At 37.2% G+C, this 17138-nt stretch overlaps 2 protein-coding genes and 1 long non-coding RNA gene across 3 annotated transcripts in view; 1 reads left to right on the plus strand and 2 right to left on the minus strand.

Moving 5' to 3' along the window:
- Positions 1-251: 251 nt before the first annotated feature.
- On the minus strand, positions 252-2964 carry LOC140935502 (uncharacterized). Its single transcript, XR_012165218.1, has 3 exons — positions 2837-2964; positions 1195-1345; positions 252-416 (listed from the first exon to the last, which is right to left on the minus strand). It is a non-coding gene; the product is annotated as an uncharacterized lncRNA (long non-coding RNA).
- A 366-nt stretch (positions 2965-3330) lies between these two features.
- Positions 3331-7554, minus strand: LOC140934594 (uncharacterized). The gene is made up of 6 exons (XM_073384194.1): positions 7264-7554; positions 6102-6313; positions 5670-5731; positions 5022-5144; positions 4209-4298; positions 3331-3785 (listed from the first exon to the last, which is right to left on the minus strand). The coding sequence occupies exons 1-6, from the start codon at positions 7267-7269 to the stop codon at positions 3331-3333; spliced, it is 948 nt and encodes a 315-aa protein (XP_073240295.1). The 5' UTR covers positions 7270-7554.
- Positions 7555-7920: 366 nt separating this feature from the next.
- LOC140933430 (centrosomal protein of 83 kDa-like) overlaps positions 7921-17138 on the plus strand; it is a 39575-nt gene continuing 30357 nt past the window's right edge. Inside the window, exons 1-13 of the mRNA XM_073382988.1 lie at positions 7921-8058; positions 9320-9471; positions 9609-9749; positions 10362-10433; positions 11219-11259; positions 11412-11472; positions 12119-12169; positions 12778-12882; positions 13384-13467; positions 14146-14205; positions 15657-15728; positions 15825-15880; positions 16597-16653. Coding sequence (XP_073239089.1) covers positions 9328-9471; positions 9609-9749; positions 10362-10433; positions 11219-11259; positions 11412-11472; positions 12119-12169; positions 12778-12882; positions 13384-13467; positions 14146-14205; positions 15657-15728; positions 15825-15880; positions 16597-16653 — 944 coding nt within the window. The 5' untranslated portion in view covers positions 7921-8058; positions 9320-9327. The remainder of the gene's footprint in view (positions 8059-9319; positions 9472-9608; positions 9750-10361; positions 10434-11218; positions 11260-11411; positions 11473-12118; positions 12170-12777; positions 12883-13383; positions 13468-14145; positions 14206-15656; positions 15729-15824; positions 15881-16596; positions 16654-17138) is intronic.

A 17138-nucleotide genomic window follows, 5' to 3' on the forward strand; every position in this document is an offset into this window, starting at 1 on the left:
CCTGATCGCGACATGAACTTATACGTTTAGCTTCACGCATTATGGAAGTAAGGAACTTTGTGAACTAAATGCAGTTTTGGCATATCGGTTTTGTGAGAAGAGAAAAAAGGTCAACAAATTTTACAAGGACGGTTTATTAACAAAAACCAGTACAAAAAGACGGGATAAAACATTTTCCTTGCAGGAATCTCAATAAATACATTGTTTTAAAGATGAGAGAAAGTTTTAAGATGCAACGGATCCTGAAGTAAAGCACTGAAGCGGAATGCTGGAATCGAATCTGTGTTTTACGATTTTTTACACGATCCGGACTCCACCCTTGTTCCGAAAGCTCTTCCTTCCTTTTCCAGAATTTCGGTAATATTTCTCTCCAAATCTTCTGAGGATATGTTGCTAGTATTCAGGAACAGAAATTCCTATTAGAAAAAGGAACATTGCACAGAATCACTCGGTAAGAGCTGCACAAATAACACTGAATTGACCCCTGCAGGTTTGATCTATCAGATGCTATCAGAGCGAGTCTGACCCTCTCCAATCTTTTAAGGACGGTGCCCACTAATGGGAAGTTTTTTTTTCCCAGGTATTGACTATGTGAGAGTAGATAATAGACTTAGAGGAAACAAAACCAGTCCGCGTGTCCTGCGTGTTGTGCATTTCTTTTGCGTCGCGCGCAACTACCTTGGCATGCGCAGAAACTGTGCGCAGTAACAATAGTGGGCACCGGAAACCCATGCCTTGTAAAGGGAACTAGAGCCGGGGTACTGGCACAAAATGGTGTTGTGTTCACACTTTGAGTACCTGATATAAAACTGTGTAAAAACTACCTGGACGTCCCGGCACCTTTTTGTTTTGTGTCAACTATTATGAAAATGATTACAATGAAACTATCAGTTAAAGAGGCAAATTGGCTAGTTTGTGAGCTGCGAACTGTGTTACAATTCAACAGGTTTGGGTTTTAAAATTTGCCTTCGGGCCCTAGAAAAACGTAACACTTAGCTTCAAAAACGGGACAGTTTACATCTTATTTAAAACGCGTCTTATTTTCCCTTGTGTAAATGGCCCAAATGATTTGTTTTAAACTACAAATCTGGCTTCCGTCACTTGCATCATTACCATCATTATCATTTACTCACGTAACGCCTAAGACTGTCATTCACTATACCATTGTATACATGTAGGTATGAAATAACACACCTTATTTACTTGCTGTATAATGGGTGCATGGTATTTCCAGCAGTGGTGTAAATATGCAACGCTCATCTCAAATACTGTAGCCTTGTCTGCATACGCGTCACAGTTAGGTACAAGCTGACGTAGCCAGTGCCATGATTGTGTGATTCGTTCTCTGGAGAAAGAGATACGACATGGTCTTTGCATACAGCCTCAATTCATACTTTGTCTTCCTTTTTCGTTACAGATTGCAGGTGGCCAATTCTGGCCACAATGGGCAACAAAAAACGTGTAGTTATTGTATTCGCATTTGTTTTCATGGCATAGCTACCCTTTAACAATAACGAGATTTAGAGTCGCGCTTACGGCATACACGAGTTTTTACAACGTGGCCAAGTTCTCCCTTTGGCTTGTGGTTTACTGCCATCGTAACTACACGAAAATCGGTAGATTCACGTCAGTTCTATCCATGAGAATAGTATCGACCTGTTATTTGCTGCTCTTTTCCTAACTTGAACGTTTGTCGTAAACGTGACTCTAAATCTCTCTAATACTTAACTCCATAGTTCCATGAAATACTGCGCTATTCACGCATTCGTCTCTTTAATCCCTCAAATAATTGGCCCGCAATGCCCCTCACCTCTACCCTGTAAGCAGAGGCTCCAGGTTACCTCCCTTAAGCACTGTAATGATGTTGCCCTTGAATACGAAGTTAAAGGGCGCGTTCCGCTTTGGGATGATCCGGATCAGGATTAGTAGTCCGAGATCACCCGGATCATGGTAGAACAAATGAACCGATGAATCCTTGTCCAGAGTGGATTCACTGCTTCATTTGCTCTACCATAATCCGAGTGATCTCGGATCACTGATCCTGAAAGTGATTCGGATCATCTCAAAGGAACGCACCCTTAATTTTATCCGGGGAGAAGTGGTAGAACTTATTGAAATTCCAATGTCAGGGCTATTGCAAACTATAACGAGTTTACTACTTTTGTTTGGTTTTATACCGTTATCGCAAAAACTAATAGAAATTGGTAGTATTACATGTGATACACCGAAAAAAGCTTAACATTGTCCATTTTGCCCTCCAATTTTCAACTGTCTCTAAATAAACGGGGCACCTTCCCTAAGCTTATAACTGATTAGATCGGAAGAAGACACGACGTTAGTAGTATAATGCGCACGGACTTATCCCTTTTTCAGATGAATCTCATTAGCATGCTCCGTTCAAAAATACAGTATCGTTATATAATACAGTAAAAACCCGAGACTAAGAACCTCCATTTTCTCTAGTTAGCCTAAACAGGTTCTTACATAAATGGCAATTAGCACAATATTAGGCTATGTAGGACCTTAAATTGGTTCCTATTTCCTGAACAAAAAACAAACAATGAAGCTAAGAGTATTTAGTGGTATATTCAGCTTTTTACTTATATAAAATCTGCATACCATTACATTGCAGTGAGTTGGAGTGATGAGGCACCTATGTCTCCAAAGAGGATTCTGAATGTTGCCCAAGTGTACAGAATTGTTTTTCTCTTTCAAAAATTAGGCTAAACAGGTTCTTATATAGAGGGGGCCTAAATGGCACATTTTGGTCTAACAAGTTCTTAAAACCAGGTTCTTAGTTGCGGGTTTTTACTGAACTCAATTCCATCGGCAATACCTTCGTTTCTTTTCCTTGTCTAAGTGCAGTTCTTTCCTCTCAGCAGCTGTCCCGCCCGCAGCAGATGACCTTGACCTCTTTCGCTGTTTTGTCTGTTTCGGGGAGTTCCTTTTTCTTTCCAAACTTGAGTCCATGAAATTGAATGAAGAAACAACTGGAAAACGACGCCGATTTACAAAATGCGATTTTGAGTACTTTTGTTTCTAGTAAACTGGCATTAAAAGCGAGAATTCCCCTGCAGATACAAGCCTGCACAATATTTACTTTGAAGTCTTTAAACTCAGCAAGACATTGCATCAAGAATATGTGAAATTTCTCGAATATTTTTATCCTTAGTTACAAAATCAGTTCATTTCTAATGCTTGACAGACCTCACAATTACAATTAAGAAGCGTCCCACCGCCATCCATCCACCCCTTAACCAGTTACTCACCCTCCAACTCTCCCTCGCCACCCACCCAAATAACTAGCCACCCATCTAGCAACCAAATTTGTTACCTGGGTGAGGAAAAGTGCTTATCACTGGCTTTTACGGGGGTCTTGTTATTTTCTTCCTCTTTGCCTCCAGCCAAACATTTCTCTTCCCTTTTGACATTGCTGTGTGTTCTCACTTCTCGTCTGCCATTAGCAGCAATAGTAACAGAGGGAAACCACTGATGTATGTTCGGCAGAGAATGATTTTCTGCCATAATGCTTGAGGGGTGCATTCCTTTAGCACAACCGTCTGGTTTAATCATCTTGTTGCTTTCTTCATGAGTATGAAAGCTTAGTCCAGGGCATGGCTGAGCAACATTGCTGCAAAGTGCACCTTCTAAGAAGAGATGAGGATCACTTTCATGCTGAGCAGAGTCTTGTTGCTGCTTAAATAGCGTTGTCGCTATGAGAGAATTTATTTGTGCATAATCCAACCCATGTGGTGTTGGTGACACAACAGATGAAGTTGCTGCACCTATCAAAGTAAAGGAGTCTAACTTATAAAAATTTTTCACTTATTACTGTTACATAGATAACTGCTTGGATCAGCAATGCAATGATGAGTTGAGCTATATTTTATTATAAAGTCTAGTTAACATAAAATGTTCAGCACCTTGTTATTAGTGGTGTCATCAACACTTCTACTGAATGAAAACTGTATACAGTGGAACCACGCCTTACGACCACCCCGTTTATAAGACCACCTTGTTATTACGGCCATATTCTATCAAACCCAACGTAAAAACCACTGGGTCATTTTATTATTTTGAAGACCCCGTTAATGCGACCACCTCGTTATTACGACCAGGATTTTATGGCCCAACGGTAGTTGCATTAACGGGGTTCCACTGTATAAGCTTTAAAAAACGTTTTCTCTTAAATTAACACAGGTACCTACCTGAAAACATGCAATTTGGGGATGAAAAGGCTGCTCCATGATCAGGTGTTCTTTTTCTCGGGCGGACGGACCTTTTTGACTTGGGTGTAACTGCAGACAAATTATGATGGAATTTTTTAAAGAAGTCCAAAACAATCTTTTCTGTTGAAAAGGCACTTTTAAGTAGTGGTGGCACCCTGGCCTTATTCAGCTAATTTTTTTTAAAAAATTGTCTTTTTTTAGACCACAGCCTTATTTCTGGCCCCAGCTGTTTGAGGGATGGATAGCCCTAACGACCCTAACTGAGGGCTTCCATGGAGTGGAAGCAACAGGCAACATGGCCTTGGAAACAGGCGACAACCTTCTCAGAAAGCACCAACAATCAATGCAAAAGGAGGAAATAATTGTGATAGTGACAATCCAATTTGAAGTAGTGAAAGCCTCATCTGTTCACTTTTGCATTTTGGCTGTTTCAGTAGCAAAATGACAAACTCTGATCTCTTCTGTTATTTAAAACTTTTTTTAAATTTCCTTTGGAAAGTTTTCTAATCATGGTATTGTTCAAAAATGGTCCCCTCAAGGGAGAAAGGTTAATTAAAAAATTATAACCATTTATTCTTTACAGGCAAATGGCCAACAAAGCGACAGCATACCTCCTCCCCCCCCCCACCTCTCCCCCTTGAAGGCCTTCTGTCTAACAGACAAATAACTATTCAGTGGATAGCTATAGGGGAAACCACTCCAAATACTTCATGGATAGCATTTTCCACTGTTTGATTAGCTGGAGCCTGCTGTTTATTTTAATAACAGCTAGTGTCTAAATAGAGCACTTACTAGCAAACTGCCCAGGCTGTGTTTTCAGACGAGCAACAGCCCTTCCCAGATCATCTTCCAGTGTCAAGCACTTGAATACCAGCTCATCAATGAACTGCTCTTGCATCAAGTCTCTCACAACACCTAAACCAGTATCAATTCATATATGAAACAGTCAATATACTCAATGTTTGGTAAGAGATCTTCTGGAAAAGAGGAATGCATCCTTTTAAAGTAACCAATTTTGTTGTTTGTAAGGGGAAATATATAGCCAAATACCTTAGGTACTATTAATGTTTGCTTCATTATAGTAGGCACTTTTCACACTTTCAGCAACTAGATGATGGCCAAGCCAAGAAAACTGCTTTTTCTAAGCAGCTAAAGGACTTACTAAAAATTTCTTGATTGTCAAATGCTGAAAAAAGGAATAAATGGGTGGATTTCTAAGCAAACTGAGGTGCTTTATCACTCTTCATCGGTAGGGGAATGAAAAGCAGAACTAATAGTCTTATATCGAAGGAGTTAATAAAAAGCTGACTTTTAGGCATTTAAGTGCTTTTTCAGGCTTGCAATAGACTTTTGTATCGCTCTGACTCTACAGAGGCTAATATACTCAACAACTTACAATGTGTGTGATAAAACTGAATTCATGTGGCACATGCATGATACCTGACAGGGCTCCTGAAGAGATGTACACAACAGGAGTATGTTTGTTGCAAGCACTTGGAGCTCTGGAAGGTCAAGGAGATGTTAACAACAAAACATGAATTCCTAAAAATGACTTGCCTCCTTATGATCTCTGTAAAAAATTTTTTTTCAGACTTGTACTATTCAGTAACAATTCACAATTTCCACCTGCTAAGTCTTAATGCTGCATTAAATACATTATAATTATTGCATGTTCACAGATCTTACAGATGGATGGCATTCTTACCCCTACAAATCAAGCAATAATGAAAACCATTTGAGTTGTCAATAGTAGAGCTTATACAGTGTATCTCTTGGTGTACAAAAACAACGAAATTTATAAGCAATGCCCTGCCCCACAAATTTGGCTGACCTGTCCTTAATTGTATAAGTATAAGTGAACTTGTAACCTACTTGATGGTCTGTATGAAGGCTTTTTCTTCACAATCTTCTAATACAATTAAAGACATTCTGGTTGTAGAACAAAGCTTTGTAGCTGCTGCAGTGCTTGATTCATTGTGCACTTCAAATTGTAATGACTCCAACTTTTCTCTTACAATTGCACTGCAATTTTCACCCTTCTTTGATGACACATACAGGCATGGAGATATTTCTTTTTCACTGCTCTACAACCAAACAAAACAATAATTACTTTGTTCTGCACCATTTTAATATCAAGTTCTTCCAGAAAAAACCATACTCTCCCCTGTTTGAACCCCTACCCCTCTGGACTTTCCTTAAAAAGTTTGGCCTTTTAGAGGCCCCTTTCCCTCAGAATTTCTAATGACCTTTCTTGATTGGTATGGAAAAATCCTGGAACCACACATTCCTTATAAAATGTCTTGGTCCTTATTGGTAATTTTTTTTAAAAAAAGCTTAGAAAATAAGAGCTTTAAGTATCAGCATTATTTTACAATGCTTGTGGTAAAGCATACTAGTGTTTGCCATGTATGGTCAAGGTGGGCACAAGACGAGAGATACAATATTGATTTCAATATGATTGACATCAACCCTGTCCCAGGTTTTCAGTTGGTAATGCTTTCATTTGTTGGCAAAAAGACCTGTTTCTGTTGGTTTTATATAGTTGATCAGCTCAAACAAAACTTGGTTTATATAACACACTGAGAATTAAAATGCATCATTCAAGTCAATAGTGATATGAAGGAAAACCTTATTTTTTTTATCTATTTTCAGTCTGCTGCTGTGACTAGTTTTCAAATAATATTTAAGCAGTTGTATATGTGGGGTGTTAACAATAATAAAGAAGTGAAATTTAATAAGCACTCAAAAATCTGATTCACTAAGAGCAACTTAAGCTTATTTGGTTTGCCATATCTTTCGCTTCTGTAAGTAACAAGTGGCCTAGTTGGTGTATATTCGACCCTGCATCTTTTTCCCACAACATTAACAAATGTCTTTATAAGCCTAAGCTTAACTGAAATTACGCTTAATAATTTAAAATATCGTAGGAACAATCCACTGATCACCGGCACTCAAGCGACCTAATTTTTGCCATTTGTGCGTGTTTGTTTTCTCATTGTTAACATTGCGCTTAATTTTTTAATACACGATTTACCTCCATAGCTCAATCGTCTGTGGCTTTTTCTTTGGCCTTGAGTATTTTTAAAGCTGTACTCTCAAGTACTCTCCATGAATCTTGATTACCAATGCTCACGAAGGGTATTTTGCGTGATGCACTTACGTGAGTTTATCAGGTTGCACATTCGTCACTATCTCATCGTGTAGAAAACAGTCGAGGAGCACTAGGGAAGAAAAATCGGAGCCTTTTCGCTTCTTTTGGCCTTTTCGAGCGATTTCTATTGGAAATGTTTCACGTATCATAGCACTGTTTAACAAAAAAAAAAAACAGCAACAAAAACACTTCATTGACTTCTCAGCGTCAAGTTGTCATTTATCAAGTTCCCTCAAATCGCGAAATTAAAAGCTTCTCCAACTTCAGGTCGCAGTCAAACGTCCAGAGCGGTTATGAAACGGCAAAGAGCTGCATAAAAATTGTTGAATTAAGACCTCCAACAGCTCTATATTTACCTTGCGAATAGAGTCTCCTTCGATCTTGCTAGCAGTGTACTCTATATTAGAGTATTGAGTGGCGAAAAACTAACAATTTGATACAGAGGACAAATTGTGACCAGTACATGAATGTCCACAGAAGCATTGAAACGTTAGCCTCGTTCCAGTCCCTCTGACAGTGTTGATTATTTCGACAAAAATGGCGGACGGTTGCGACGGACGCCATCTTTATTGTCCTCATGTATAAATTTATAGGCGCAATTATTTCTAAGATTTAAACTTAGGCCTTGCATTGGTTGAGGGTTAAAAGAGAAAGAGAGTTGAATCTTTGCAAATAGAGGTGAGTCAAATTGCAGTAATTTAATCTGAACATATTTTCGTTCACGCGTCCTTCTTATCGTTTCATTGTTTACCTTCTTGTACTGTTAAATAAACTTAGACTTCTTCGCCTTGAGTGTCAAAGTCAAACAACCCCGTCACTTTACTATTGTTTTCTGTTGCCCGGCTTTTAACAGATCCAACAATCACAACGGAAAAATAACACTTGCTAGAAGCTACATGTTGTGAAGGGATGACCATGAATTGGCGAAATTTAAGCTTGTTAATGAAAAAGATCATCAGATACTCAGTGTGGTAGCTGATGATCAGTCGAAAGAACTACTGATTTGATGCAAATTCGTTTTATAGAGAACACCCTGCCACATTTATTATCTTTTTCTAAGTGATATTCGACAACTGAAGAACAAAATATTAAAAACATGCATCTGTATCACTTTTTTGTTAAGTTCTTGACATCCAAAGCAAAATCTTTGTTCTAATAAACCCTTTTCTTCTCTTAAACTATATACAACTGGCTGAAAATCGACAATAATTTTTCAGGAATGAAGCATCTTTAGAACCAGTGCAAGCTACATGTCATGTACACTGTACATCTATAACAAAGAACAACTTACTACTCCAGATCAGAAAGCATGAATGCCTGTCACTACAGAATGTAAAGTGTTTCTCTCATGAACCTGTTAGTAAAGTATCAAGCATTTTCGATTCTCGACAATTGATATGCACTTGTGGATGTCCAAGGAAGATGATTCAAAATGTTCATGTATTTTTTTGCTACAACTGGCAACAAAATTAGTTGAGACACTTTGCCCCAAAGGAACTCTCTGACTTTTTGCCAAATTAAAAAGTGGAAAATAAAGCTTTCCCTAGCCCCTCCATGCAATGTTGTGCAGCTGGTCGAGCTACCTGTAGAAATCAACAAACACCCCAACTTTGAATGGAGGGGATGGGGAGGGGTGTGGATTGTTTTGTTCTTGTAAGATACCCCATATTTTGAGGACAGTGGCTTAACAATGATTATTTTGGCACTGATTGTAGGTTTTGTCTTAATTTTACTGGTTATCATTTATTGTTATACACTTTTAATGACATTTTTGTGGAAAGGGCTTGTTATAAAATTAATTTGTTATTGTTTAATTTGTTTAACAACCACTGTTAGAATCTCTGAATCAGTTTGTTTCAAAGTTATCCATCATTATTTGAAAGCTACGTGATCTTATATTTCTAATTGTATGTGCATGGTTGCTTTTGTTTTTTTCAAGACGGTGTCATGGCTGGGCAGCAGGTCGAAATTCTTCAGGAGTTGGAGAAGATGGGCAATCTTGAGTCCGTGGTCACAGAGCAAAAGATAAGGATAGAAAAGCTAAGAACCACATATGAATCTCTTAAAGCTCAACACCTTCAGCTGCAAGATGTGAGTGATATGAACCAAGAGAAATATGCATAATTGTACAGTTAGCCATCTTTAAGTTTTGCATTGTCTGTGTGGTATTTTCTGTCATTGTATGTGTGCACCACACAAATAGTAATATATTGCATTCCTTCGCCTAGCTTATTGAAAGGAAAGAAAGAGAACTTGAGGATGCTAGAACTGAGATCAAGAACATCAAGGAACAAAGTCAAGAAACGGTGCAAAGAATGAGAGCTGAAAGAGATGCCAAAATACAAGAATGTGAAGAAATCCGAGCACAGGTGACAGGGCACAAAATATATGATGACTTTGTCCAGTGATTTACATGTATTGTAACAAGCTTAAATAATAGCTACCATCTCTCATTTTATTACTCCACTTAAATGAATGGGAACAAAATATCCAATGGTACACTGTTACCCTCTGATATCATAGATTTGGCAATGTTGCCTGCACATGCAGAAACCTTAGCAACAGTCTTATTGGTATATAACACAAATTTATAAGACCCCAAAGTAACCAATAGAAGCACATTGTTGGGTATAAAATTCCAGCTATATGACAATATTATAACAGCGTTACTGGTATAGTACATACCTCTACTCTTGTCAGGGGAGCAAGCCAAAAGTCGCACAGTAATGTTGGCACCATCCCTCTATCAATGCGGCTTTGGTCTCAAATGCTGGAAATTAACTCATTAGTTGAGTTTGTGGTTGGTTTTTGTCCTTGCTCTGAGAGGTTTTTCTTTGCCTGGATACTCCAGGTCTCCCCAAGATCCTCAAAAACCAAGGAAGGGAAGCAAGAAAAACGAGACTCCGGTTTAAAAAAGATTACATGAGTGCAGAGCTCTGCAAATTGTGACCATGACTTAACTTTTCACATGTACGCTGTAGGTGGTGACTCCACAGAGAATGGAGCTATTAAAAGTAAAGCTGCAAAAGGAGGTTGAAGCTCCCTACAAAGAGGTTGGTTAATTGCATCCATGGTCATGGTATGCTGTTCTCTGTAGTGAAATTTAACCAGCTCTAATGTTGGGGAAAACGTAATCCTTTAATTAGTGGTGTGTCAATTGTTAATCTTAATAATTAATCAATCTTTGGTTAAAAAACTTATGTGATTCAATGACTAATTAGGAATTCAAATGCTCAATCCATTATCACAGGGAAAAAAAATTTGTTGACTAGACTTGACAATGTGTATTACCAGTTAATGCAGAGCTCTATAATCCATTGATGACTCTTGTCTACATTACATTTCTTATGTTTTTGTTGTGTTCTAAAACATGGCACATACGGTCATGAATGCTGTAATTTTCTCTATTGGTTTGTAAGGTTTTGTTTCATTCACAAAATGATTGTCATTGATAAAAGTACTGTGGTCCTGAGCCAGAAAACGACAAGAAATGTGAAATTAATTATTTTTACTTTGACTTGCAGACAGGTGAAAAATATTAAAATTTTGACAAGATTTTTTTGATAGGTGATCAACTGATTGGTTGGGTCAATCTGATTATTTCTAATGATCAAATTATGAATTTCCAGCCAGTCCTCAACATTTTCTTTGATTTAATTGGGAGCTCCATCAGTGACAAAGAAATATTAGTCTATTATTATGTGAAAGTAATGAAACCATGTTTGAAGTAAAATTACAACTGCAATTTGTTGAGTCTGTTGTTGGACAATGAGGTGACAATATCATGGACCGATATACAGTGTATTCTAATTCTAAACAAATTGACTATTTGTTCCAGAGATATGAAGCAATGGAGAATGAAGTTGATAAGTACAGAGGGTAAGCTGTTAGAATTGTAACTTGGTGAACTATAGACATGTACATTGTAATATTTTACAAAAAACAAAAAAAGTTTTGTAAACCCTTGATAATTCTTCATTGATTGTGTTCATTAATTAGTTAATTAACAAATTACAATGCTTTGCCAACAGTGACTTCAACAAGCTGCGATATGACTATTCTTTCCTGAAGTCTGAATATGAACACGAACAGGTTTGTTTTATCAGATGTCTCTTATTATAATGATAATGATAATAGAGTAATTATTACTTTATTTCCCTTGTAGAGGTGCATGTGTCCACCACTGATTATAATCCATCTTCAATCAAAGTTTTTAAAATGATCAACGATCAATTATTTATTGAAAATATTCAGTCAATTATTTTAGGAAAAATTATAAAATTTCTTAATGGCAAAAAAAAATTAAACACTTGGTTGTTGAGAAAGAATCTTCTTGAAAGACAATTTAATCACTAAGAGCACAGAAAAAATTCTGAGCTCCAAGCAAAAATCTAACTTGCCATGCACCCTGCAAGTTCTACACTGTAGATTGGATGCTCTAACCAGCAGTGAGCTACTGGAATTCTATGGTTTGTGGGTCAAATCCATTGATGCCTTTTGTATGTTTTAATCTTGTTCTAAAACACAGTACAGCAGCAAAAATAAATGGAATTCTTATAAAGAGATATTTCTCATTATATAGGGTCAATCTGATTATTTTCTTCAGTTGAGAAATCTCAGCCAATTCCCAACGCTATTCTCCTGGTATATTATTTGTTGAGGTCTTGTAAATTTAATTTATTAAACCATTCTTCATGTATATTTTTTTGATGCTTTCTCCTTTACATAAACCTTTTAGGCTCAACATAAACAGATAGTAGAGGAGATGAGAGTTCATCATGATATGGAGGTACAGTCTTTTTAAATACATGTTATGCAGTTATGTGCAAAAAAATGCACTTATACATGTACATGCAATGGCGTGAAACCTTGGGGTCAAACAATTGCGGTACTACTAACTTAACAGTAAATTATACAAGACTCGTGCACCAAAAAAACCCTTTCCAAGTGTAAGAAATAATGCTCACTCAGCCTAAAAATTCCTTTCTACAATGTGCCAGCTAGTGGCGTATTGGCTGACTTGAAGAGGAAACTGTTAGCAGTTTTTTAAGTGTTTCTAGGGAAAATGTGGGCACTCCCTTTTTTATTAGTCAAGCCGGTTTTTTACTCAACTGCATCTCTCAACTCTATGTCTTAGTTTTCGTTTGCAATTTTGAGCTGGTGGTAAGCTTTTTTTCAGCCGGTGAAATTAGCCTGCAGCCGGCTCTTAGCGACATCCCTGGAAATGACTTAAGGATTTCATTGCAGCTGTATTGTGACCCCTGAAAAGTTTTACACCTATAATTTATGAAGGATGCTGAGAATCATTGTACATGTAAATTGTGCATGGATGTTTCCTTAGAAACTAGAAACTTAATTTTCTGTCAGTTGTCAGGCAATTTTTTGTATACTTAAAAGGTCATGTCAATGAAGAAAGAAAGAGATTCCCTAGTGCAAAGAATGCAACATGATAGTCCTTCAGATACTCAAAGAACAAGAGGCCTTCAAAGAGAGAATGCACAGGTTTGTTTAAAGTATAGTGTTGTTACGATCATAATACTATACTGTGGCCATGGTCGGTTGTTATAATCAGTAACTTAAAATAGAGTACTGTACTGTAAGAAACCAATGCAGTTGCCACAGTCAGTATTTTTTGTTGAAAAAGTTTGTGTGAGCATGAAATGTCTAGATACATTGTGTACACCTACAGTGTATGGTCCAGATGTTGCATTCAATTTGCTACATTGATGGCCCATAACCCTTAATTAAGCTACGTATTTTAAAAAATCTAATGAGTCAGTCAACGATCTGTTGTGGTAAGTTAGTTATCTTTGTTAAGCAGACTAAAATTAATTACTATGTATCATTGTTTAAAAGTAACTGTTTACAACTCAATCCTTCAACTATTTCTACAGAATTATAGGGTAAACTATGTTTCCCTAAAAAGCACATGTAAACTGTATTCTCTTTTACATTAGTCTTGCTTTAATAACTGCATTTCAATAAATTTATTTGTTGACTCAGCTCCATATGAAAATCAAAGGCCTGTTGAGTGAACTGGACGAAATCAGAGCACAACGTGAAACAGCAGGGCTACAGTCTGATCATGTGAGTGTAACCACTATTACTTTATTAATACTTATAATATTACATGTAACGTGGAAGGTTCTTTCACAATATATTATTCCCACATTTTCCTCCAGAAGTGTTCTAAAATAGCACCTACTCTTTAAGCAAGTTTGATTTTATCCCAGTAGAAATTGTTTAGACTTTAAAGAACATTTGGGACTCTTGCTTGTTATAGCAGCAGGACAGTTGGGACATTTGACAAATTGAAATAGCTGCATGGGATTCTCAAAAAAGGTGGGACATCTGTGGTGCTTGGACTGCTTGAGATAATCGGCGGGTCTAAAATACAGGTCACCTACTCTTGACCTGTGGAATGTGACCTGCATGTACTTTAGACCTGGCATGGGAAACCTGAGACAGCTGGGACATTTGGGAGAGCTGGGACATTTAGGATGGTAGGGAGATTTGGCATTTGGTACACTTTAAACAGTTGGTTCATGTTATGATGTACGGACATTTGATACTGCTCAGAGACATTTGGGTCAAGTTTTGGAAAAGTAACATAGGTCACTTGGGGCGCTTTCCATACAGCCCAAAATTCCTGAAATTTCGGTTAGAAATCAAATGAAATGGACCATTTCAGTTCGGTCCGACCGAAATATTTGGGACCACCTTTAACTCAACTAAGATTGACATTAACCTGAATATTTTACATAGGTATCCAGATTGCAAGTTAGACAGCTTGCGGAAATGACTGCAAAATGTAAATCCTTGGAGGTATGGGAATGATCAGCTTGTATAATTATGTTACAGGTCAAATTTGATTTCAGGTTTATTTAATTCTGATTTAACCTAGGTTAACTCTCAATTTCCATTGTCTCCTAGCCCTGATTATTAGGGAGCTTAAGCAACTATGACGACCACAACGACGACTTCAAAAAAAACAATAAGTTTAAAGATCAAAACAACAGCTCTGCATGTGCATCACGCTTTTTAGTACGTTTCTTTGACGTCCACTGCACAACTACGATGTGAAACCTCCTAATTTGACATTTTATGGAGGACGTGGACATACGATGACGAATTTTCCTTCCTCTTTTTGAACCTGCATAATATCCTTAAGAATTCAGCTCCAGGAAAAGGATTCAAATAGACACAATTAAGTTTGAAAGAACGCACATTCATTTTTTTATCGACGTTTTCACTGCTGTCGTTGTTGTCCTTGCTTAAGGTCCCTATTCATGAATTAGGGCTACATGTAGGAATCAAAGGAAATTGAGAATCAGCCTAGGTTAAATCATGATCAGAATTAACCTGATTTGACCTGTAACATATACATTGTATGTTGCTGTATTATCTGTGACACCTTCATCATGTGTGATAATTATTCATACAATTTTTGCTGGTATTACCCGGTATGTAAAGATACTATATCCCAAACTATAATCTGACCTGCATGACGTTTGCTATATATAACATTCTGATTTGCATTTGTTTGCATCAGCTACAGAACAAGCTATGAAATGATGCCCAATGATTTTAAACAACTTTCTGGAAACGTATTTCCACAAATCAGTGGTTTATAGCTTCCTTCGTTTGAGACAAGAACTGTTTTCAAATGTTCTAAACTTTTCCTTTTAAAATCAACAATGAACCATGATACATACAAAACATACTGTGTAATATGCAAGAAAGTTTGCTTTCTTTTCAATGTGAAGAACTCAAATGTTGGGGAGTAATTTTATTGGCAATAATTTTAAGATGCAATAATATTACTTTATGAAATATGCAAAAGAGGCATAATTCGATCAGGTTTGGTCAAACTGTGAATGCTGCAAATTGACACTGTATTGTCCTCAATGTGGCCTCTTAAAGTCCCAGAGGAGAGACCTTTTTGGGTTTCAAATTTTCCATTCCGGGATCTTTTTGGGTTGGGAAATTTGGCAAGTATTTTTTGGGGGTGCCTTGATTTTAGGGATTTGTATAGGTGTTCAAAACAATCTGAAGATCGGTGAGGTTCCACGTGGAAATCTGGATGTTATTTTTTGGGGGTTCATTTTTGGTCCAGGGATTTTTTTGAGTTTTGTTTGAAACCCTACAGATTTTTGTGGGTTTTGATTTATGTCCCCTTGTGATCATCCCATCACTTTACATCCAGAAAAACCTCCCGCACTTCAAGTCTCCAGTTCTTTGTTAATTACGACACAAATTATCCGTTAATGTTTCAGACTGAGTATGATTCATTAAAGCTTCATTGTCAAACACTTGAAGCTGAACATGAGAGGAACAACCAGACACAGGTAAGTGAAGTAAAACCAAATTTCTCTGTTTATTCATGCCCACTGAAATGACTTATTTCTTACGTTGCTTGACTTCTGTTTTTTTTTTCCTTATAGGAGGAAATGACAATAGAGATAAATAGGCTGGAAAAGGAGACAATGTCACAAAAAAGGTATTTGCATAATTATTATTGGGCGGATTTAGAGATAATAACTCGATGGCAAATGAAATTGGACTGAGGGCAACTTCTGGAACTTAGTTTCCCTATTCTGCCTTTGATTAAGTTCGTTTTGGGTCAGTTGAAGTTTTTGGATAAAAGACCATCTGCCCCTCCCCTTAGTTACAATTTTGCTCTAAATGGGAAGTAAGTGTTAATGTTAACTTGGAGGGGAGGGGTAGGTGGCCAGTTGCCCAGAAACGTCAATTGATCCCTCGTTTTCAGATCTGCGCATGCCGTAGCCACTGCCGTCGCCTTTTCATTTCTAAATCTTCCTGTTATCCATCATGGCAACTTAACTTTCTATAGTCTCCTTCAAATCACAGACAATCCTGCATGACAAACACCCCCCAAAGGCACAGTCTCCCAGTCTCCAGGGGCAGGGCCCATCTGCATTGGGCAAATTTGTATTAACTGGCAAATGGTGCAGTAAAAAATTGAGGTTTACAAGTATGGACGTGGTTTTAAAATTCTACCAAGTTTTTTTTTTTCAAAGATTATTAATATTTTTTGAGCTTCTACTGGATCTGGATGACAGAGATGGCTAATCATATTTGTTAAAAATCACCCCACCTTTTTACCATTTCCTCAAATGCAGCTGATGATGGAAATCAGTATACTGGAGTAAACCGTGGTATTTTTCAGTAGTATTTGGTATATTTTGTTCACAGCCAAATGGAAGAAATGTCACACAAGCACAAAGTTGAACTGAGTAACTTAAAAATGAGGTTTGTATAGAGGTTTAGTTAGTTGTATATTAGTTGAGATTCTCAATAATCTTCCCTTTTTAATTACTGCAACTAAAGTTGCTTAATTCCCTTTTAAGTCATCTTAATCGGATTCTGTGATGAAGTATTTGTCTTCCAAACCACATTCTCATTTTTCTCTGATAAAGCTATAAAAAGTAACACTATGCTTAACTGCATCTCTTACAAAGCTATGTTAAGCTAAAGTATGAAAAATGTAAACCATATTGCAGTCTCAGGCCTGAAAGCAATTCGTGGTTTATAATGTTACACGTGTTTCTTTGGATTATGCTCAATCCGATTACATGAAATCTTTTAAGTCTACAAAAATATATTTGACTTTTTGAATTGGCAAAAAAGTGAAGTTTCATCACAGAGGGCCCAGACTTACAACAGCTTACTGGAAGCCAAACTATAAGGATTTGTATGTGGATTTATCGTAAGATCGATAAAACAGTTAAAATGTA

Source organism: Porites lutea, chromosome 4 (genome assembly GCF_958299795.1).
Source record: "Porites lutea chromosome 4, jaPorLute2.1, whole genome shotgun sequence".
NCBI classification, from domain to species: Eukaryota; Metazoa; Cnidaria; class Anthozoa; order Scleractinia; family Poritidae; genus Porites; species Porites lutea.